The sequence below is a fragment of the Hyperolius riggenbachi genome, chromosome 11 (genome assembly GCF_040937935.1).
Source record: "Hyperolius riggenbachi isolate aHypRig1 chromosome 11, aHypRig1.pri, whole genome shotgun sequence".
In the NCBI taxonomy this organism is placed as follows: domain Eukaryota; kingdom Metazoa; phylum Chordata; class Amphibia; order Anura; family Hyperoliidae; genus Hyperolius; species Hyperolius riggenbachi.
The window spans coordinates 203151923-203176357 of record NC_090656.1 but is presented as its reverse complement, the minus strand read 5'-3'; the positions used below and the strand labels follow the sequence as shown (position 1 = coordinate 203176357).

Here is a 24435-nt window from a genome sequence, read left to right as displayed (position 1 = left end):
AGGCAGCAACACAGCGGGTGAATGGGGGTACCTACTGCAGACTCTCCCCCAAACTCCAGCAAATACTCCTCCACCACTAGGCAACTGAGTGTGAGAGGGGTTTACAAGGCTTGTCACTTGGTTACTGCAGTCTGTGTGCCTGCCTAAGGAAATAAAATCTACAATTCCCTGTCACTATGACACCAATGGCTTGAATCTGAGGCTAGGATGCAACACAGATAGAAATAGCATGACAGCAGTAAAAACCTGACAGAGGCTCCACACTAAACTTAAAGCGGTATTGTCACCATAAAAATCAAATTTAAACAGCAACTGGTCTGAGTGTATTAAGTGATAAAGATGCTAATCCTGCATTCAAAACTTGCAAAACTTTTTCTGCTCTTATGTATTGTAGTTATCACATACTTTAGGAGCACTTGCCCTAGTGCCAAACAGTGCCAAAGAGTTGAATGCTGGGAGTTATTTTTATCTATAATATATCCCTCCTCTTCCATTTATTTCCCTGCCTTGCTGCTTATCAGAAACTCCCTCTGATTACTGGTGTTTACAAGCAAGGCTGAGGTGACTCAGTGATTGGATGTGTAAACAAAAAGAGACAGTGCAGTTGCTAGTATACACCTCAGTGGGAGTGTCTGAAGACTCTGGGAGGAGGGCAGCTAATGAATACACAATGCAAGAGAAGGGAGGGGGGAAAACAAGAGTCAGGGAGGATATGATGTCAGCATTAGCTTGGCAAGATGACCACTGCCTAGAATAGGAATTTCTGCTTTTCTTTTGTAAAATTCACAGGAATCATTACGTGGATAGCACAATACATCTGTTATGTAAGTAGAAGTAGTATTTATCTACTTATATATGTGTTTTTTATTTCTAGGTTAGCATGGGTGTCGCTTGTTCTTTAAAGGGACACTCAAGCCAGGAATAAAAAAAAATCAGTTTTAGTTTCCTAAACCTTCTACCAGCCCCCCTCCAGCCTTCCCGTGCCCTCACAGTCACTCACGGAGCTTCCGGTCCCCCGCCGCCAGCTAGTTTCGTTTTTCGCTGACAGGCCTGGCCACACGTATTTTTCTTCATGTTCTCATCCGCAATAGCGCCCTGCAGCTGTGCAGGACACTATTGAGGATGGGAACATGAAGAAGGATATGCAAGGCCAGGCCCACACAGGTGCAGAAAGCCTGCTGACTCCGTCAGTGAAAACGAAACTAGCTGGTGGCGGGATACCGGAGGCTCCGAGAGTGACTGAGGGCACGGGACGGCTGCAGGGGGCTGGTAGAAGCCCCAGGAAAGTAAAACTTGATTTTTTATTGCTGACTTAAGTGTCCCTTTAAAAACAAGGATTTTTCTTCATTGCGATCTCTGTTGAAGATATTTACCCATCTGCACAGTAAGGAAATTCACTTTTTCCAAACAGGGACACTGACAGCAGTAAGAAACAAAAACTGCAAACCTTTCCAAGTCATCCAAAACGCAACTACCGTATATACTCGCAAGCAAGCCGAATTTTTGACCCCCCAAAAGTGGGCCAAAAGTTGGGGGGTCGGCTTGCTTGCGAGTCATGGGTGGATAGGTGCTGTCCCTCCCCGCTCCCCCCGCGGCTGCCGCTGCTATTACCTTAAGCGGCGCCGCTTCCTCTATCCCCGTCCTCCTCCGGTAAGTAACTCATTCACAGCAGCGCGCCTCTCGCTACTGTGATGACGCAGGAAACCATAGAGAGCGGTTCCCATAGTAACGGCATCGCCGCTACAGGAAGCCGCTCTCTATGGTTTCCTCGTCATCACAGCAGCGAGAGGCGCGCTGCTGTGAATGAGTTACTTACCGGAGGAGGACGGGGATAGAGGAAGCGGCGCCGCTTAAGGTAATAGCAGCGGCAGCCGCGGGGAGGGACAGCACCTACCCACCCATACTGGGGCACTATACTAGCTATAATGGGGCACTATACTAGCTATAATGGGGCACTATACTAGCTATAATGGGGCACTATACTAGCTATAATGGGGCACTATACTAGCTATAATGGGGCACTATACTAGCTATAATGGGGCACTATACTAGCTATAATGGGGCACTATACTAGCTATAATGGGGCACTATACTAGCTAAACTGGGGCACTTTACTAGCTATACTGAGCACTATACTAGCTATACTGAGCACTATACTAGCTATACTGAGCACTATACTGGCTATACTGAGCACTATACTGGCTATACTGAGCACTATACTGGCTATACTGAGCACTATACTGGCTATACTGAGCACTATACTGGCTATACTGAGCACTATACTAGCTATACTGAGCACTATACTAGCTATACTGAGCACTATACTAGCTATACTGAGCACTATACTAGCTATACTGGGGCATTTTACTAGCTATACTGAGCACTACCTACCTATACTGGGCACTATACTAGCTATACTGGGACATACTGGGGGGATCACGCGGCCAGCGTTTCCTACCCCCGGCTTACATGAGGGTCAATCATTTTTTCCCTTTTTTTGGGGTAAAAGTGGGGGGGTCGGCTTACATGCGGGTCGGCTTGCTTGCGAGTATATACGGTAAACGCTGTGGGTGAATTTGGGCATTAAAGCAAACCTGAAATGAAAATAAAGTGGAAAATTCTTGAATAGTCAAGTCAGGTCACCTGATCCTAACCCAATTGAGCATGCATTTCACTTGTTGAAGACTAAACTTCGGACAGAAAGGACAACAAACTAACAGCAACTGAAAGCTGCTGCAGTAAATGCCTGGCAGAGCATTAAAGGGAAGGTTCAGGGAGGGGATTAAAAAAATAAAAATAAATTTCCACTTACCTGGGGCTTCCTCCAGCCCGTGGCAGGCAGGAGGTGCCCTCGCCGGTCGCCGCCGCTCCGCAGGCTCCCGGTGGTCTCCGGTGCCCGACCCGACCTGGCCAGGCCGGCTGCCAGGTCGGGCTCTTCTGCGCTACATTTCCTGGCACTTCTGCGTCCCACGCCGGCGCGCTGACGTCATCGGACGTCCGCCGGGCTGTACTGCGCAGGCGCAGTGGTTCTGCGCATGCGCAGTACAGCCCGGCGGACGTCCGATGACGTCAGCGCGCCGGCGTGGGACGCAGAAGTGCCAGGAAATGGAGCGCAGAAGAGCCCGACCTGGCAGCCGGCCTGGCCGGGTCGGGCACCGGAGACCACCGGGAGCCTGCGGAGCGGCGGCGAGGGCACCTCCTGCCTGCCACGGGCTGGAGGAAGCCCCAGGTAAGTGGAAATTTATTTTTATTCTTTTAATCCCCTCCCTGAACCTTCCCTTTAAGGAGGAGGAAACCCAGCATCTGGTGATGTCCATGAGTTCAAGACTTCAGGCTGTCATTGCCAGCAAAGGGTTTTCATTCAAGTATTAGAAATGAACATTTTATTTCCAATTATTTAATTGGTCCAATTACTTTTGAGCCCCTAAAATGAAGGGATTGTGCTTTAGTTGCCTCACATTTTTACGCAATCATTTGGTTCACCCCACTGAATAAAAGCTAAAAGTCTGCACTTCAACTGCATCTGAGTTGGTTCATTTAAAATTCACCGAGGTAAAGTACAGAACCAAAATTAGGAAAAAAGTAGTTTTTGTTCAAATATTTATGGATCCAACTGTAATTTGTCCGTTTTTAAAGAGAAGCTGTTAGGTATAAGGTCTCAGAGAAAATAAACACATATATCAGTAGCTAAAGATTGGCTGTACTTACATTACATATGCATTTCACTGTCCACGTTTGTACTTCACAGAATTTTTATATAGTATATGCAGAGAATGATGCTCCTGACAGCTCATGGCAGGTTCCATGTTTGTCTGTCTCCTATGAAGCCAAATGTGTCGTCATGTCCTCCCTGCTTCCTGATCACAGAAAAGCTCGTAATGAATAACACTAGTGCGCAGTGAATATTAATTAGCCATGTGGCTAGGAACAATAGCGGACTCCTGCAGTGTACTCTGCCCGGAGATTTATCAGTGCTGTGCGCTGGACTGAGTTGTAAGCTGCTGAAACTTGATCCTGTAACTTCTCATTAGCAGCCGAGGGGAGGGCCCCAGAATGCTTTGCAGTATGGTATGCGGCTTGCGTCCTCTTAAGAACTTGGGTCTAACAGCTTTGCTGATAAGCACACATCAAATGTAAGAGAGATTTTTAACTACAGTATTGCCTTTTTGGCTTCCTTCTAAACTGTTTAACACAGGAGAATAGAGGTTTAAATTAGCTTCTGCAGCCTGACAGTTACTCTGTAACTCCCATAAAGGAAAAAAAAAAAAAGTTTAAAGAGAACCTGAACTGAAAATAAAAAGTCAAAATAAACATAGACAGCTCATACTTACCTCCCGTGTAGTCTACTCCTCAGTCTCTTTCTCCTCTCTTGCATTCTGTTTGTCCCCTGTGATCAATGGATTTCTCTGTCCTCGATTTTAAAAACAGCTTCTTGGTCAGCACACTGTTAAACTGTAATACCGCCCACTGGTTATATCACCAACTGGTATATTTCAGTTCGGACAAAATCTTGTCAGAACTGATTATGTCAAATACCCCAACCCCCCCCCCCCCCCCCCCGCATCCTGTGCCCGTGCTAGTAACAAAACGATGCTCCGGTCTCCACTGTGGTTCGCTTCCGGTATTTGAGACTTTAAGGACGCAAACCACTGCACCTGTGCGGCCCTGGTTGTGCGAGTCCTTGCTCCCGCTGGCTGGCATGCAGCCAGTGGAGACACACCTGGAACAAGCATGCGCCAGCGGAATCACGGAAGCGAGCCACGGCGGGGGACTGGAGCATCGTTTTGTACCGGCACAGGCACAAGACGTCTGCGGGGGGCCTGTAAAAGCCCCAGGTACGTTAAAGAGAACCCGAGGTGGGATTTAATTATGTTAGTGGGGCACAGAGGCTGGTTGTGCACACTAACACCAGCCTCTGTTGCCCCATGGTGTGCCTCCAAGACCCCCCCTGTGCGCCGCTATAACCCCTGCAGTGCTGGCGACACACAGCGTGTCGCCAGCACAATGTTTACCTATGCGCTGTCTGTCAGCGCCGCTCCCCCGTCTCCTCCGTATCAGCGCTACCCGCCCGTGTCCCTTCCCTCCCGCTGATTGGAGGGAAGTGATGCGGGCGGGTAGCGCCGATACGGAGGAGGTTGGGGAGCGGCGCTGACAGACAGCGCATAGGTTAACATTGTGCTGGCGACACACTGTGTGTCGCCAGCACTGCGGGGAGTATAGCGGCGCGCAGGGGGGTCCTGGAGGCACACCATGGGGCAACAGAGGCTGGTGTTAGTGTGCACAACCAGCCTCTGTGCCCCACTAACATAATTAAATCCCACCTCGGGTTCTCTTTAAACACATTTTTGAAATAAAAAGCGGAATTTTAAGAGACTTCAGAGTCTCTTTAAAGCATTCTGATTGAATGGCTATGTGACTATCCTCTTGCGTACATTTGAATACGGCGCTGGTAGACTTGGGCGCAGGATCCAGCTGTTGAACGGCTGGTCCTGCTTCTGCACAAGTCCGGGGCGTTTTAATTACTATTCCCCCTCCAGGCCGACATGGATAGTGGGGGAATGAAATAATTCGGCTTCCAGCGATTGCTGGAGGCCGAATTATTGTGTTTTTTAAACAACTTCGGCTCCGTCTTCTGACGGAGCCGACCTTCCTCACTGAGCGCTGCTATAGACTGATTCCCATTACAGTCTATGGCGGCGCTGGCTGCGCCCAAAGCTAGCAGCGCTGAAAAGCACTGCTCCGATCCTCTTTGTTGTGGGTGATTTATTTGTTCTTATATCATTTGTCTCAGGTTAATGACAACTTTTCTATATGTTTCTTTGGTTCCCATACAGTCAAGTTCCAAACTATTTAACTTTATATTGGTTCCCTGCTCTCAAAATTGTTTCTCAGCCATACAGAAGTTTTAGGATCTCCAATTAGTTATCAATGAGAGTTAGGCTACAGAAATTCTTAAACCTTTACAGTATGGAAAACAAATAGAAGAAAGGTACACAGCCTAGTTTTCATGGCTAGACTGCTGCAATGCCCTCTGCTTCCAAATAAAGGCCTACACCGCCTGCAGCTAGTACACAATGCTGCCACAAGGCTGTTTAAAAAGCCAACCCCGCCATTGCAACACAACACCAATCCTTTCCCCACTACATTTACTACCCATAAAATAAAGAATCAGTTTCAAAATTAGCATGCTAATATTCAAATCACTACTAGGCCCCAGATACCCGAAGACTTTATTGCAACTGTGTCACACCAACCACAACCTCAGATTAAAAGGATTCAATAACCCCAGAGTCCAACTTAAAACCTTTGGAGCCAGAGCTTTCTGTCATGCTGCCCCTACCCTTTAGAAAACCTTGCCAAACTTAATCAAGACAGCTCCAACCCTGGACATGTTTAAATCAAAGCTGAAAAGCCACTTGTCTAGTTTGATACATTTTCCCCCTGTGCACATCACTATGTACTGGTCTGAGAAAAGCTCATGTGCTTTGGGTCCTCCGGGAGAAAAGGGCTTTACAAATGTTTTGTCTTTTCAGTTGGATTGGCACCTGTACACAGACACATCTCATTGGGTCATTTCAGGCACCCTTTAATCCTCTACAGGAGAAAACATCCTTTCTAAACACACAATTTCAGGATATGGTGAAGAAGCTTCACGGAATTCTGTCATACAGCATCAGATGTTTTATCGGTTTCACCTCCAGCAAGCAGTGAAATATCATTTCTGAGTGGAGCGAGTCTATAAGCACATTACTGGCGAGGCTGAGGTCACAAGCTAGAAGAAACACACAAAGCACATCAAACGGTTGGCGCTTTCCCTTACCAGCTCTCCGGGAGCCCATGTGGGGGGTGAGGGTGACAGATGAGGATCTCTGCTTTGGTATGGTCAGCAGGTTAGAGCTGAAGGGCCCGTTCGGATAGGACTGACTGCGAGAATAAAAGATAAACATGAATCAGTAACTGGGGGGATAAAAAGACAAAGATGCGAAAACAGCAGACATTGTACATAGGAGATACTGGTCCTCATTATGCAGAGCGAGTCTATTGAGGAGTGTGCGACACAACACACTAATAGCCAACGTTACACACAGTCTGGAGTGTCTATCCATCATGGTGGCCACTACAGACTAGCAGGTCACAGTAAAGAGATAAACAGGAACACGTCCCTAATATCTTTACAGTAGTGGCTTCTGTTGAGTCACACTTGAAAAAAAAGCATGGAGCCTATCGAATTGGAAATTTGTGATAACAGAGGCGCCAAATTAGAGTAAAACCATCTAAAATCAGTTTAAAAGGAGGGGGGTTGGTGGATACCACCCTCAGGTATATAAAGACCAGCCAATAAGTCGTTATATATGAATAATATAATTTATTATAGAATCTCCAGGCATGCCACACAAATTTCCAATCTGATCTAGTCCACCCTTGGTGGAGGGGTATATCCCCATTTGTTTCCTGTCTACAGAGAGCGACTTCTTAATACCTGAGTGGGGTCAGGTTACAATTCTCCCCACCTGCGCTTCCAGTGGTTGCCTTTGTGGTAACCCAGACTTGTGAGTATATTACTTGTTATTTTAACATTGTTACTCATTTTTTGACATACTACACTATATTGGGCTCTCGGTTTCAATTTTTATATTTTTCCATGGAGCCTATCGAGTCACACCTGCAACAAGCATGCAGCCAGTGGAATTGTACCTGGAACAAGCATGCGACCAGTGGAGTCACACCTGGAACAAACATGCAGCCAGTGGAATTACACCTAGAACAAGCATGCAGCCAGTGGAGTTACACCTGGAAAAAGCATGCAGCCAGTGGAGTCACACCTGGAAAAAGCATGCAGCCAGTGGAGTCACACCTGGAACAAGCATGCAGCCAATGGAGTCACACCTGGAACAAGCATGCAGCCAGTGGAGTCACACCTGGAACAAGCATGCAGCCAGTGGAGTCACACCTGGAACAAGCATGCAGCCAGTGGAGTCACACCTGGAACAAGCATGCAGCCAGTGGAGTCACACCTGGAACAAGCATGCAGCCAGTGGAGTCACACCTGGAACAAGCACGCAGCCAGTGGAGTCACACCTGGAACAAGCACGCAGCCAGTGGAATTACACCTGAAACATGCATGCAGTCAGTACAGTCACACCTGGAACAAGCATGCAGCCAGTGGAGCCACACCTGGAACAAGCATGCAGCCAGTGGAGCCACACCTGGAACAAGCATGCAGCCAGTGGAGCCACACCTGGAACAAGCATGCAGCCAGTGGAGCCACACCTGGAACAAGCATGCAGCCAGTGGAGCCACACCTGGAACAAGCATGCAGCCAGTGGAATCACACCAGGAACATGCATGCAGCCAGTGGAATCACACCAGGAACATGCATGCAGCCAGTGGAGACACACCTGGAACAAGCATGCAGCCAGTGGAGTCACACCTGGAACAAGCATGCAGCCAGAGGAGCCACACCTGGAACAAGCATGCAGCCAGAGGAGCCACACCTGGAGCAAGCATGCAGCCAGCGGAGTGACACCTGGAACAAGCATGCAGCCAGTGGAATTGTACCTGGAACAAGCATGCAGCCAGTGGAGTCACACCTGGAACAAGCATGCAGCCAGAGGAGCCACACCTGGAGCAAGCATGCAGCCAGAGGAGCCACACCTGGAGCAAGCATGCAGCCAGCGGAGTGACACCTGGAACAAGCATGCAGCCAGTGGAGTCACACCTGGAACAAGCATGCAGCCAGTGGAGTCACACCTGGAACAAGCATGCAGCCAGTGGAGTCACACCTGGAACAAGCATGCAGCCAGCGGAGTCACACCTGGAACAAGCATGCAGCCAGTGGAGTCACACCTGGAACATGCATGCAGCCAGTGGAGTCACACCTGGAACAAGCATGCAGCCAGTGGAATTGCACCTGGAACAAGCATGCAGCTAATGAAATCACACCTGGAACAAGCATGCAGCCAGTGGAAGTACGCCTGGAACATGCATGCAGCCAGTGGAGTCACCCCTGGAACAAGCATGCAGCCAGTGGAGTCACACCTGGAACAAGCATGTAGCCAGTGGAGTCACACCTGGAACATGCATGCAGCCAGTGGAGTCCCACCTGGAACAAGCATGCAGCCAGCAGAGTCCCACCTGGAACAAGCATGCAGCCAGTGGAGTCACACCTGGAACAAGCATGCAGCCAGTGGAGTCACACCTGGAACAAGCATGCAACCAGCGGAGTCCCACCTGGAACAAGCATGCAGCCAGCGGAGTCACACCTGGAACAAGCATGCAGCCAGCGGAGTCACACCTGGAACAAGCATGCAGCCAGCGGAGTCACACCTGGAACAAGCATGCAGCCAGCGGAGTCACACCTGGAACAAGCATGCAGCCAGCGGAGTCACACCTGGAACAAGCATGCAGCCAGCGGAGTCACACCTGGAACAAGCATGCAGCCAGCGGAGTCACACCTGGAACAAGCATGTAGCCAGTGGAGTCACACCTGGAACAAGCACGCAGCCAGCGGAGTCACACCTGGAACAAGCATGCAGCCAGTGGAGTCCCACCTGGAACAAGCATGCAGCCAGCGGAGTCACACCTGGTACAAGCATGCAGCCAGCGGAGTCACACCTGGAACAAGCATGTTCCATTCTGTTGCATTCTGAAAGCAGTAAATGCACTAAAGCAATGTATTTATATACTGCAGTTCCAGTGCATTTGCACGGTGGATCATGCACACTAGCTGTAAGGAGAGGAAACTGTAATGACATGCAGTATAATGTATTCCATTATTTAGGATACCCATTTTTACATTCATTAATCCCGTTTTCAGCTTCAGAAATGTTTCTTCTATCTAAATATTGTTAATAATGGTATGCAACTCCGCCCTCCCAGTGATGTTTAGCCTAGGCTATGACATCATGCAGCTTCTTTTTACAATTGCTCCTGCCTACTGAGTGCGCCCCAAGTGGCTGCAGCTCTAGTGCTTTGAGTCTACCAGGAGAAATATAAATATAAATGTTTTTTGTCTTGTTTTAAATCCATGATTTTGCTTAGCTGAAGTGGATAGGCACACTACTATGGAATAAAGTGTGCTAGGCTGCCCTCTGCTGGTACACTGAAGTTATATTCATACTTGAATTTGCTGTGAAGTTGATAACACCTCTAAATGTGGCCATACACTGGTCGATTTGCCATCAGATCGACCAACAGATAGATCCCTCTCTGATCGAATCTGATCAGAGAGGGATCGTATGGCTGCCTTTACTGCAAGCAAACAGATTGTGAATCGATTTCAGCATGAAACCGATTCACCATCTGTGGAGCTGCCGCTGCCCCTCCACCCCACCCCCCCCTTATTGCTAGCGTCGGTCGTCAGACAGTCAAACACCTGTATCGATGCGCTCCCGACCCGCCGCCGATCGAGCGAAATCTTCCGCACGGACCGATCGACGGGAACAATTGATTTCGGACGGAAAGCGATCGTTCTGTCAGTGTTTGCGCTAGGCCCGAACGATTTTGAGAAAAGATTGAATTGCACGATTTCTATCAGAAATTGCGATTTCAATTCGATACACGATTTTTGATACGCAAGAATGGATGGATCGCTCTCACCATCCATGACACAAAACCCCAACATGCGTGAGCCCAGCTTTAAAGGAGTTATCAGCCTTTTATAAGTAAAATAAGGGCTACTTACCTGGGGCTTCGTCCAGCTCCAAGCATGTCCCTCGCCGCAGCTCTGCACGCAGCAGTTTGCCGCCGCTGCCTCCCAGTCCCCAGCGATGACGTCAGGCCGATCTGGAGGTCGGCCTGTACTGCGCCTGCATGAGCGGCGCTGTCAATCACCGCCACATGGACCGGAGCATACTGCGCAGGTGCAGTACAGGCAAACCTCCAGGTCGGCCTGACGTCATCGCCGGGGACTGGGAGGCAGAGGTGGCGAACGGCTGTGTGCAGAGCTGCGGTGAGGGACATGCTTGGAGCTGGAAGAAGGCCCAGGTAAGTAGCCCTTATTTTACTTATAAAAGGCTGATAACTCCTTTAACTCAGGTGTAGAACTTAGTAATGGGGGGGATCGTTCAGCCCTAGTTTGCGCTACGATTTCACAGCAGATTCGATCACAGTGATCGAATCTGCTGTATATCGGCGGGAAAATCGTTAGGTGTATGGGCCCCATGCAATTACAAAATTACAAGTGATGCGACTCCTGCATGAGAGCGCCTATTCCCCTGTATCGCAAGCAGTTTACCAGCTACTTCAATTGCTGAACTGATTTGGGGGCGTTCTGCGCCGATCCCCGAATCACCGGCGATTGCTAGCGATTTAAAAAACGTAGTGTATGGTAGTGCAGTGATCTCGCTGCAGCGATTGCCGGTGATTTGCAGTAAATGAAAATGTGGTGCAAATAGCACTTTTTCAAGGACTTAGAGCGTTTGATTTAACATCAAAAAATGTGAATCGCGATAGTTCACAACACACAAAATTGTCCATTAAAAAATACGCAAAAATCCCCGTCGCAAAACGCTTGTGATTTTGCTAGCCTTTTATGATCCTCAGTGTGAATGGGCCCTTAGGGGGCACGTTCACACTGCAAGAGCTTTTTCTAAGCGCTTGTGATTTGAACAGCTCTTGCTAATGCGATGCTATGGGTGTGATCTCACTGAAGCGATGTGATTTTATAAAAATCCCCCATAGCATTACATTAGCAAGAGCTTTTCAAATCACTAGCGCTAAAAAAAAGCTCTTGTAGTGTGAACCAGCCCTAAATGTGCAAATCTCAAGCAACTCCCAGAGGAAATTAAACTTAATTAAAAACTTACCTCGGAAGGGGGGAGCCTCTGGATCCTATCTAGGCTTTCCCCTGTCCTCCTCCGTCCCACGGTGGTCTCGCTCAAAATCGATCCCTTTCTCAGGCGGAAGCAGATTGGGTATGTTGGAAATTATCCAGCGAATGGAAATTTCCCATTGGACCACGCAAAATATACAAAGGCAAATTTTTTCTCGTCTGCCAGTAGTAAAGATGAGTGCCCGCAGAATCATTGTGGATCAAACAACATGAAACAACAAGTATTAATCATTTCTTGATCCATTTTCTAATTTTCTAACTTCTCACTTTGTATTGATTTATTTTTTCCACCCTACTAATATCTTTCGGTAAAGTTCCTCATGAAATAGGAGGGGCAAACACAGTGTCAGTGTGACGCACACATTAGGTGAGGCATGGGGTGGGACCCCAGGCACAAAGAGTCTGCGGCTCACCTGATGTTTGCATAGCGCTCCTGCATTATTGATGTATTTAGCCGCCTGAATGAAATTGGAGTATCAGACAGTGCCCAGCTCCCTAAGCAAACTTTATTAAAGCGGATCCGAGATGAAAAACTAACTATAACAAGTAACTTGTCTATATATCTTATGTACAGTTTAGATGGTTCAAACAGCAAATCTGTCTGCATACTGCTTTAATAGAATATGATTATTTCTTCCTGTGATACAATGACAGCAGCCATGTTGTTTGTAAACATTACACAGAGGCAGGCTTATCTGCACCATCAGCACTCAGACTGAAAAAAACCTAATTTCCCCCCCCCCCCCCCTCTACCTCCTCTCTGCCTCTGAAATCTCTGGCTAGTAACACCTGCTCTTCCCCCTGCCCAGACTGAGCTCACATTAGCCCTTGCTACTGCCAAGGCTCTCTGAAAATTGTGGGTGGGGCTTATTTAGTTTATAGGGAATTAGAGTATTAAAACAAAAACAAAAGTATTTGGCTTGAGAAATGCCCTATAAACAATAGGAAAGGAACACAATTATGCAATGAGTAAAAGTTCATCATGGATCCACTTTAACAGACAACAACAAAAAAAACCCATTTTCAAAGCAGCTAAACATGCTGTACCATTATAGGTATACACTGATGTACAATGGAGATGACACTAGTCTGTTTCAGACCTCAACAGGTCCTTTATCAAGCTTTCAAACCTTAGAATACGTTATTCTTTCAAATGTATACACAAGGACAGGGTATAAGGCGTGTGGAACACCCCATGCCTGAAAAGGGGAACAGTGTATAACGGCCTGTTTCCACTAGGAGCACATTTGTGCATTTTTCTCCCCCGCACACAAATTTGCACAGCAATGAATTGCTATGGACCTGTTCGTATTTGATGCGAAAAATCCATCCAGGAAAAAAACAACAACATTCTTCTGACGTCGTATGCAGGAAATCACGCAAGATGTCATTTTCATGTTTCTGCGCGCCATTTTTGCATACGCAATAAATCATAACAATAGGACTCCCTTCTCTAAAAATCACACCCCCAAAAAAATGTAGCGCATGCAAATTTTCATGTAAAAATAACATAGGTGCGTATGGGATTTTGCATTCGTATGCAAATTTTCACATCCAGAAAATTCACATGCGATTTGCAGGCTTCAACTTTTTGGGTGCATGTTAATAAAGTTTACTTATTTTGAATGGACCCTTTTTCTTTTACCTTCTGTTTGAGTCTCCCTCTCAAATATTTTTTTCATAAGAAGTGGGTGTAGTGATCACTCTTCCCACCACAATTAAAGGATTGGCTCACTTTGGCTTTAGCAGATCCGGCTCAGTGAGATATAGGACAGAAGAAGCTCCGCCTTCCCTTACCTGGAGCCACTGTAGTCCTGGTGGGCACGCTTGCCGTTACTCCGCTCCCAGCGGGAGGCTGCCAGCTCCATGGGCATCAGAGTGGAGGCTCCTGAGCTCCGGCGCAGCTGTGGGGTGGGCAAACTGCTGCGGCTATTCAGTCCCTGCAGAGGAAAAAAACAAATAGGTCTCTGATACTTTCCAATTCATACTTTCCCTGAACCGCTTGCTAGTTCCGGGGCAGTGAGATCACTTGATACGTGAAGAGACAGAGATACTTCCGAATACAGATCTAAAATGTTTCTTTGGCACCCCAGAATTACAATTGAATGCTATCAGCAGAGTTCAGAAAACTTCTGTGGGGGAGTGTACCCTGTCCCATCTTCCCCTTCTGACTGACAGCTGCCTTACATTATCCTTTCTATAAGCTCAAAGGACTGATTAGAGGCACAGCAGATAAGGGGCACAGATCTAAAGCTCTTCAGACAAAGCTGAATATCAAGGGCCATCCGTTACGGCACAATTATGGTAAGCACTCTCGGACTATAATATAGCATAAAATCTGATTAATCACTTCTCTCCACTCTACACTTGCCTTGTCAGGCAATAGGTCATTCGGGCACCACGTATCAGACTCTTTGCTTCATCCAACACGTGGTCTCCCTTGCCAAAAAGCACATGGTGGCGAGTTGGAAAACCCCAAACCTAACAAGAGATAATGGTTTTAGAACCTTGAACAAAGTTACGCTATCGCAACACCTCTTAGCTAAAATTAAAAAATACCCTACCCATATTGGCAGGATAAAATGGGTTTAGCATGTTTGACACTCCTTTTAAAATGAACTGAGCACTGTCTTTTTACCTTTTTATTTTTATTTTTTAAACAGACCTCCCCATAAAGGACCTCACCATAAGGGAGGTTTGTGATGGTGTGTGCCGCTGGGGGAGCACTATTAGTTACCTATGGGGGTTCTGATCCTCTGGCTCCTGGCCCATTCTGGCCATCCTCCATCATCTCCTCTTATTCACCAGCAAGGATGTCAGTACACTGTACATCTAATTTTGCCTCTGGATTAAGAACTTTTTGAGCGATCGTCCTCAGAGGGTTAGAGTGGGTACAAATTTTTCCTCATCTATCAGTCTCAGCACTGGCTCTCCTCAGGGCTGTGTGCTGAGCCCCCTGTTCTATACCCTCTACACTCATGATTGTGTTCCTGCCCACCATAGTAACACCATTGTTAAGTTTGCTGATGACACTACAGTGGTGGGACTCATATCAGGGGGGATGAGTCTGCCTCTAGGGATGAGGTAGAAAGGCTGGAAATGTGGTGTAGAGACAATAATATGCTCCTAAATGTAGCTAAAACCAAGGAGCTTGTAGTGGATTTTAGGAAGAAGGCAGATGACATTCAGCCACGTATTATAAATGGAAATATTGTAGAAAGGGTCACAGACTTTCGGTTTTTAGGAGTTACTATTTAAGAGGACCTGACTTGGGGGTCACATATTGCTGAAGTAGTGAAAAAGGCACAGAAGAGGCTATATTTTTTGAGGGTGCTTGGGAAGAATAATATTCCTGAGAAATTGTTGGTGTCTTTTTACCGCAGTACAGTGGAGAGTGTCCTAGTCTACTGTCTCTGTGCGCGGTTTTCAAGCTGCACAGTAGCACAGAAAAAGCAGCTTCATAGGGTAATTAAGGTTGCCCAAAGGATAGTTGGCTGTCCTCTCCTTCTCTCCTTCCATTAGAAGAATTATACACGTCTTATTGTTTCAGGAATATTAAGAAAATTTTAAGCGACGCCTCACATCCAGGACATGTGTTATTTGAACATCTGCCTTCTGGAAAACGTTTTAGACTTATAAAAACTAAGACAAATAGACTAAAGAACAGTTTTTATCCTTCAGCCATTTCTATGTTAAATGCTGCTAAGTGGCCATGTTGATAAGGGGTGTGTGCAATGCAATGTATGTAAGAATGGAATGTTATGCTGTCTTTGCTTTTGCTGGAAAATTGCACTTAAGAATTTCGTTGTACAATTTCGGTTGTTACAAAGACAATAAAGATTTTTTATTTCTATTCTACATCTAACTGGCCTACATCTCCCAGCATGCATCGCGGTATGCATGCGACCCCGCCTAGAAGTACAAATTCCCACAGAAACTACGGTAGGGAGAAGAAGATGGAGGATCCAGAATGGAGTGAGGGGCAGAGGATCAGTACCCTGTAGGTAAGTAATTGTGCGCCCCCAGACCCTGCACCCCCAGTGCCTTTCACCTGACAGATAACACTCTTTTAGCTTCTTTTTATTTTTCAGGAAACCAGACTGAATTTGCCAAGCTCATCTGAATTGTTAACAACTTAAATCATTTAACTCTTGCTGTACAAGAAACCAGAAATCCCTCTTATAGCCTGATGAAGAAACTGAATGCCTGTGAAATGCGTAGCATTTTTATTGGAGTATACAATTAAAAACATTTTCTGCTGGATACTGACCGAGTCCTTTAGGGGGGGGGGGGGGGGGGTGTTAGTCCACCACTACCTCCCTTTTTAAACTGATTTTAACGTATTTTATTCTATTTTGGCGCCACTATTTTTAAATATCTAAGCCCTACTGAGGTAAATACCCATTTAGGGAACGGTCTTCACTTCAAGCACACTTTAACCTCCCTGGCGGTAAGCCTGACCTACGCTCGGGCTAGCCGCCGCAGAGGATCACATAGCCCCGGGAGGATTTTTTTTTTGCTATAAAATGTGCTTTATATGCTTAAAGCGGAATACAACCCTGCATTTCAACTTTGCTCTAAAACATTATTTACAGTATATTATATGCAACTAGCATTTTTTTTTTTACTAGACCAGCATTGGAAGGGTTACACAGGGTTTTAAAGTTCCTGGAGATTTCTGCAGACGCATCGGAAGCTGACATAGATACATTTTGTTTACATAACTGTATCTAAGTGTTGAATGTGACTCATCTCTGACTGAGAAGGAGTTGGAGGACAGCCAAAGAGTGTGTAACATTTCTCAATAGATACATATAACTAAATAGAATGTAACAATCTGAACTGCTGCATATCTCTCCACGGAACTTTAAAAAACCTCTGTGTTTAACCCTTCCAATGCTGGTCTAGTAAAAAAAAAATGCTTTTTGCATATAATATGCTGTAAATAATGTTTTAGAGCAAAGTTGAAATGCAGGGTTACCACTTTGCTAGCTAACTATGTCCCCCAAGTTTCGCCGCTCTCCACCGATCCCCCCCGATCGCCGGCATAATATGTACCCCCCAGGGATCCCGAATGGCGCAGCCTCCCAATCAGCTCCAGGCTTCTCTGTGGGGAGGAACGGGACTGTGCATGACGTCAGACATCATGCACGATCGTCGCCATAGTGACGAGTGAAGCTGAATGGTAAAGCTGCGGCTCTCACGGGATCACGGAGGGGTAAATATTGCTGGCAGCGATCGGGGGGTTTAGTTAGGTGCGGGGGGGGGGGGGGGCTTGGGGGACATAGTTGGCTAGCGAAGTGCTAGCTACAACATAAAAAACACATTTTATTTTTTAAAAATCCTCCCGCGGACGCAGCTTCTGAAACTGCGCACCGCCAGGGTGGTTAATGAACTGTTTCCCTTTCTAAATCCCCCAGAATTATAATTGTACAACTTCACTGCCAGAGATGATGTAGCACTGTGCAATGGCAGATCACAGACATTCTTTATGTACAGACATTATTCTTCTAGTGATGAAAGAGACTATGGTGGTTCAAGCTGACTGTCTGTTCAACCATTGGCCAACTACTGCACCTGTCAGAGTCTTTCAGCCAATTGGTTAGTCCCTTGGCGCGCCCATGTGTCCTCCCCCTTCCTCTCAAACATTATATGCAGCTCAGCTGACCCCAGAGTGTATAACTGTGACTTGCTGCCTGACTTCATGCCAGCAGAAAGTCAGCCAAAGTGACCACAATCTATTGTCTTGGCCAGCAAACACTGAGTGTATCTAGAAGTGTATGTATAGAAGCCTTTAGGAATTTTTCTTTCTTCTGATGCTTCCTTGTAAGGAATTTTCAGTTCTTTTTGCAGAACTTAAAGGACCAGTCGTGAAAATCTTAAAATGTTATATATACACACACACATACAAAAAATATATATATATATATATATATATATATATATATATATATATATATATATATATATATATATATATATATATATATATATATACACACACACACACACATACATACCACACACACACACACACACACACACAATACAGTGGGATCCGAAAGTTTGGGCAACATGGTTAATCGTCAGGATTTTCCTGTATAAATCGCTGGTTGTTACAATGAAAAATATCCGCAAATATATCATATAGGAGACACACACAATGATATTTGAGAAGTGAAATGAAGTTTATTGGATTTACAGAAAGTGTGCAATAAATGTTTAAAAAAAATTAGGCATGTGCATACATTTAGGCACCACAAAAAATAAATGAAATCAATATTCAGTAAATCCTCCATTTGCAGAAATTACAGCCTCTAAACTCTTCCTGTAAGTTCCAATGAGAGTCTGGATTCTGGTTGAAGGCGTTTTGGACCATTCCTCTTTACAAAACTTCTCTAGTTCATTCAGGTTTGATGGCTTCCGAGCATGGACAGCTCTCTTTAACTCACACCACAGATTTTCAATTATATTCAGGTCTTGGGACTGAGATGGCCATTCCAGAACGTTGTACTTGTTCCTCTGCATGAATGCCTTAGTGGATTTTGAGCAGTGTTTAGGGTCGTTGTCTTGTTGAAAGATCCAGCCCCGGCGCAGCTTCAGCTTTGTCACTGATTCCTGGACATTGGTCTCCAAAATCTGCTGATACTGAGTGGAATCCAATGCGTCCCTCAACTTTGACAAGATTCCCAGTCACTGCACTGGCCATACAGCCCTACAGCATAATGGAACCACCACCATATTTTACTGTAGGTAGCAGGCGTTTTTCTTGAAATGCTGTGTTTTTTCTCCATGTACAGTATTTTCCCCTTGTTATGCCCAAATAACTAAATTTTAGTTTCAGCAGTCCACAGCACCTTATTCCAAAATGAAGCTGGCTTGTCCAAATGTGCTTTAGTATACCTCAAGCGGCTCGGTTTGTGCTGTGGGTGGAGAAAAGGCTTCCTCTGCATACAGTATCTCCTTGTGTAAAGTGCGCCGAATGGTTGAACGATGCAAAGTGACTCCATCTGCAGCAAGATGATGTTGTAGGTCTTTGGTGCTGGTCTGTGGGTTGACTTACTGTTTTCACCATTCGTCGCTTCTGTTTATCCGAGATTTTTCTTGGTCTGCCACTTCGAGCCTTAACTTGAACTGAGCCCGTGGTCTTCCATTTCCTCAATATGTTCCTAACTGTGGAAACAGACAGCTGAAATCTATGAGAAAACTTTCCATATCCTTCACCTAAACCACGGTGAACAATCTTTGTCTTCGGGTCATTTGAGAGTTGTTTTGAGACCCCCCTATGTTGCTACTCTTCAGAGAAAATTAAAAGAGGAAGGAAACTTACAATTGACCGCCTTACATACGCTTTCTCATAATTGGAGTCACCTGTGTATGTAGGTCAGGGGTCACTGAGCTTACCAAGCCAATTTGAGTTCCAATAATTAGTTCTAAAGGTTTTGGAATCAATAAAATGACAACAGTGCCTAAATTTGTGCACCTGCCTAATGTTATTTAAAGAATTATTGCACACTTTCTGTAAATCCAATAAACTTAATTTCACTTCTCTAATATCACTGTGAATGCCTCCTATATGATATATTTAGCTGACATTTTTTATCATAAAACCAACGATTTATACAGGAAAATCATGTAAACTAACAAGGTTGCCCAAAGAGAGTGAGAGAGTGTGAGTGAGTGAGTGTGTCTGTGTGTGTGTCTGTGTGTGTGTGTCTGTGTGTGTGTGTGTGTGTCTGTGTGTGTGTGTCTGTGTGTGTGTGTCTGTGTGTGTGTGTCTGTGTCTGTGTCTGTGTCTGTGTCTGTGTGTGTGTGTGTGTGTGTGTGTGTGTGTGTGTGTGTGTGTGTGTGTGTGTGTGTACATACACTCAAATAAGAAGTAGGTTTCTTCCACCGTAAAATGAGCCATCATTTTTTTATTTTCCCTAAATTGCTGTCACTTACAGTAGGTATTAGAAATCTGACATTACTGTCAGGTTTTGGGCTAGTCTATCTCTACATGGGGGATTCTCAGCATGGCCTTTATTCTTTACTAGCCGATGGCCCGGCATTGCCCAGGTATGTATTTGGCTGGTGTTGGCTCCGCCCAATTTTTCTAACCCCAACACACAATGACCTAGTTTGTGAGCTTTGCGGTCCATGGCGTCAATCATTTGCATTGAAATGAAGCAAATCTGATTGGCAGTGGCTCCACCTCCTTTTCTGAATTTGAACCCCAGTCACCCAATGACCAACTGTACCAGGTGTGAGACTAGTGCCATTAACAGTGCAAGAAAAGTAGCAATTAAATATTCCCTTTGAAAACCAACAGGTGTATTTTGATTGGCTTTTGTAGGGTCCACCCACTTTTCTAAATATTAATCCCAGTCACCCAGTGACCAACTGTGCAGAGTTTGAGAACCCGGCTATTAATCGTTAAAGAATGGCTGCAGTTTGCATTTTCCCAGTGAAATTTACATTTGTCTCTGCCCACTTTTTGGTTATGGGGATAACAAGTATCCTATATGTTATTCCAGGTAATGTACTATGTGTGTGCCAAATCTCATTCAAATCCGTTCAGCCACTATTGCGTGGCTGAGAAACAAACATCCAAACATTCACATTTATATTAGTGAGATAAAGACACACCCTGAAAAATATTGATACAAAAATGTTGGCCAGCTTCCCTGCTCACATTTTTAGTGAATGGCAGTTGCTCCATCCAAATGCTAAGTGCTTTTGAAAATAAGGAAACCACTGAGAATCCTCCATGAGGAGATAGGCTAGCCCAAACCCTGTCTGTTCTGTCAGATTTCTACTACTTCCTGCAAGCTGCGGCAACATAGGAGAAACATAATTTATGGCTCATTTTACTATGTGAGAAACTTATCTAAATGTTTACATATATTTTACATTTTAAGATTTTCATGACAGTGGTCCTTTAAGCCCAAACGGCCAACCTGTACCATGGGGTTGTACAACCAGGCTATGTATGGCTCCATTTCTTACAGATAATATAGTCCCCATTTTTGACCGAGAGCAAGTAGACCATATGGTTTAGTCCCTATTTTTAAGCAGTGATAATTGCCAGCTAAACATGGTAGAGTGCAGAGGTTTAAAGGTCAACTGATGTAAGAGGGATATGGAGGCTGCCATATTTATTTCCTTTTAAGCAATACCAGTTGCCTGGCTGTCCTGCTGATCCTCCGCCTCTAATACATAATAATATTATTGTCAGATCTGTCAAGGTTAGCTGCATGCTTGTTTCTGGTGTGATTCAGACACTACTGCAGCCAAATAGAGCTGCCAGGCAACTGGTATTTTTTTTAATAAGGAAACAAATATGGCAGCCTCCTTAATCTCACTTCAGTTGTCCCTTACCTTTACTGATGTGGTCACACCTTTTCACAGCACTTGCTGACAGGTATATCATTGCTGAATGGTGTAAGCACAGGCTAGATTGTCTAAATAATGAATCACGCAGGTGCAGTGAGCAGACCTGAGCTTGCAGTCCCATCTCAACCTGCTGACAAACCCCTGCTGGAATCTCTCATTCTCTCTGAACAAGGGACATTGTACAAGTTACATAGGCGTATTGTCAGGTAAAGTAGGACTCACCAGGCAAGGTACACCATATTGAAGGATGTAAATAGGCACGGACACACTTCAGCCAGTTCACACAGTTACTGCACAATTAGCAAGCAGCAACTGCTCATTCAACAGCCGATCTGCCAGGAATCCTATATACTATATACTAACTCAGTGATCTGCAAACTTGGCTCTCCAGGAACTACAAGTCCCACAATGCATTTGCCTTTATGAATCATGACTGTGGCTGTCAGACTCCCGCAATGCATTGTGGGACGTGTACTTAACAGCTGGACAGCCAAGTTTTCAGATCTCTGCTAAACTGAAGGTTGTAAATATGCATGGACCCGGAAGCACCTGTGGGTGGCGGCTTTGTGAGGGTGGTGCAGTTGTGGGCGGTGTAGTTGCGGGTAGCAGCTTAGTATGGGTGGTGCAGTTGTGGGTATCAGCTTATTGCGGCAGTTGTGATGTGTGCACACAGATGCAGGTGTGTCCGTGCACAAACCTGAAGCAGAAAAAAACAAACGCATGATATAATGAATTGTATGTGTAGTACGGATAATGAAAAGAACATTAGCAGCAAAGAAGTGTCTCATTTTCATTTTAAGTTATATAGTTTTTTTTTTTATCTAACATATGCAGTTTAGAAACCACATTCTTAAGCTATAAAACAAAGCAGAAATAGTAACCCTTTGAACTTGCCTGCAGTAAAACCTTATCTCAAGCTGTCTCTCACTGTTTCTTGGCTGCCTAAGTGCTTAAAAAAACAGGACTGAATTTGAACCAGTGGGATGAATAGCTCAGAGCAGCTCTTTTGCATAAAGGACAACTGAAGTTTTTTTAAACTCTGTGTACTGTAAAACAGTATGAGAATATTTTCATTGCTACTTATGTTCTATTTCATAGCTGTACTGCACATACAATTCATTATCTCATAAGTTTATTTTCTCTTCAGGTTTGCTTTAAGTGATCCTTAACTGAAAAAAAAAAAAGTAAGAGTTTCACTTACCTGGGTCTTGAACCAGCCCTCCCGCAGCCATCTTGGGCCCGTGGCATGCTGAACCGATCCTACCTTCCCCTTCCGCAACTTACTTTAGGTTCTGCCGACCGATAAGTCAGCTGTCCACTGCGCCTGCACGGCCCTTGCCATGCGTATCCTCGTACGCGTGCATGTCATCGAACGCGTCCTGCGCAGACATAGTGAACCTCAGATCCGAAAGTAAGCCGCAGCGTGGGAACGGAGGATCGGTTCAGCATGCCGCAGGCACAGGACGGCTGCAGGGGGGCTGGTCCAAGTCCCAGGTAAATGTAACGCTTACATTTTTTTCAGTTAAGGATCACTTTAAGTATGTAAGGTTGCACCTGAGGGTGGCGGCATAGTGTGGGCAGCGCAGCTGTTGGTAGCAGCTTAGTGCATCGGTTGTGGTGTGCGCACTGCATGTGCAATTCTTCAGAGAATCAGGGGGCTTCCTGGCTGCCTGCTCAAACATGGCGGTGTGCAGATGGTTAACTTCAATTGCAATGGTAATCCACCTCTCACCTTGTGGAACTTCCTCTCCCCTTTGTCCATGGGGTCCTCCATCTCAGGGCAGGGGTAGAAGCCGGGAAAGGGTGTAAACGGATTGACTTTTGGTCTGCAGGAGCCGGAGAAAGCCCCCATCAAACTGTTAATGCTGCGTAACGAGGACATGACTTGGGGCGAGAGCGAGGGGTCCGATAGCAGGTCTGACACCATATTTCGGGCTTCGTTCAGCACAGACAGGTCCACACCATTTCCAACGCCAGCGTTCTGAAACACAACACTGGCCGTTACAAAACCATTCCCATATCATCCACAGTGTGTTCAACATTGTCATAACAGAGATATATGTGGCACATAAACCAGCAGATCTGGCTGTATCGTTAGATCTAGGACCGCCATACACATGCTACTCAACCAAGAGCCATCTAGCCCATGTACAAGGCTTTATGCTGGAATACACCATGAGTTTTTTCGGCAGATGGCTCGATGAATAATTTCTGATAGGTCCGATCTGATTTCGATAATTTTTCTGATCGATTTTCTCAGAAGTGAATGGAAATCAGGGCTGTGAAGTCGGAGTTGGAGTCAAGCAGTCAGAGCAATTTTGGGTACCTGGAGTTGGAGTCGGTGGTTTCATAAACTGAGGAGTCGGAGTCGGGAGTCGGATAATTTTTGTATCAAATCCACAACCCTGGTAAGAATTAGACTAAGGAGTCTGAGTTGGAGTCAGTGGTTTCATAAACTGAAGAATCGGAGTCAGAGTCGGATGGTTGTTGTACCGACTCCACAGCACTGATGGAAATCGATTAGAAAATCGATCGGAAAGTAAATCTGCTAAAAAACAAAATCGTGTATTCCCAGCATTAGGCTGTGTACATTGTATGATTAGTCGGTATCTGTGCTATAAACCAGCAGAGGGCGCCATTCTGCTCCACCGATATATTACGCACCTGATGTTGGGGTTTGTACCACTGCTTCAGATCCCAGTCCCAGAGGATCATCTGCAAAACACAAACACAGAAATAATTAAAGAGCAGTCCTGAGACATAAGCCACATATTACACTCAGCAAACATCTACGCCAAAATATACATCATAAATCACTGGGGTGGAGGAGGAAGAACGCTGTGGGCAAAAACAACAGGCAAATAGCTGGAGGGAGAAGCAGACAGAGTCATAAATGAAAGCACAGCTGACGTGAGAGGGGTATGGAGTCTACCATATTTATTTCCTTCTAAACTATACAAATTATCTAACTGCTCTGCTGATCCTCTGCCTCTAATACTTTAAAGGTACCCATACACACCAATTTTTGCATTCAATTCCTTGTAGATTTGATGGAATGGAATGAGAATAGATTATTTTAAGACACAGACAGACAAGGCACAGAACATTTATATCATGCTTTTCTCCTAGCAGCCACTAGGGCACACTCTACAGGTAGTAGCAGTGTTAGGGAGTATTGCCCAATGACTCTTTACTAAATAAGTGCTCGAACCCTGGTCACCTGTGTC

At 45.5% G+C, this 24435-nt stretch overlaps 1 protein-coding gene across 7 annotated transcripts in view; it reads right to left on the bottom strand.

Annotated features, from left to right (window-relative positions):
* PDE3B (phosphodiesterase 3B) overlaps positions 1 to 24435 on the bottom strand; it is a 205530-nt gene that overhangs the window by 41146 nt on the left and 139949 nt on the right. For all 7 annotated transcript variants that reach the window (XM_068261129.1, XM_068261130.1, XM_068261135.1 and 4 more), the window contains exons 2-5: positions 23873 to 23923; positions 22941 to 23189; positions 13631 to 13773; positions 6821 to 6924 (exon numbers count right to left, since the gene is read on the bottom strand). In XM_068261129.1, coding sequence (XP_068117230.1) covers positions 6821 to 6924; positions 13631 to 13773; positions 22941 to 23189; positions 23873 to 23923 — 547 coding nt within the window. The remainder of the gene's footprint in view (positions 1 to 6820; positions 6925 to 13630; positions 13774 to 22940; positions 23190 to 23872; positions 23924 to 24435) is intronic.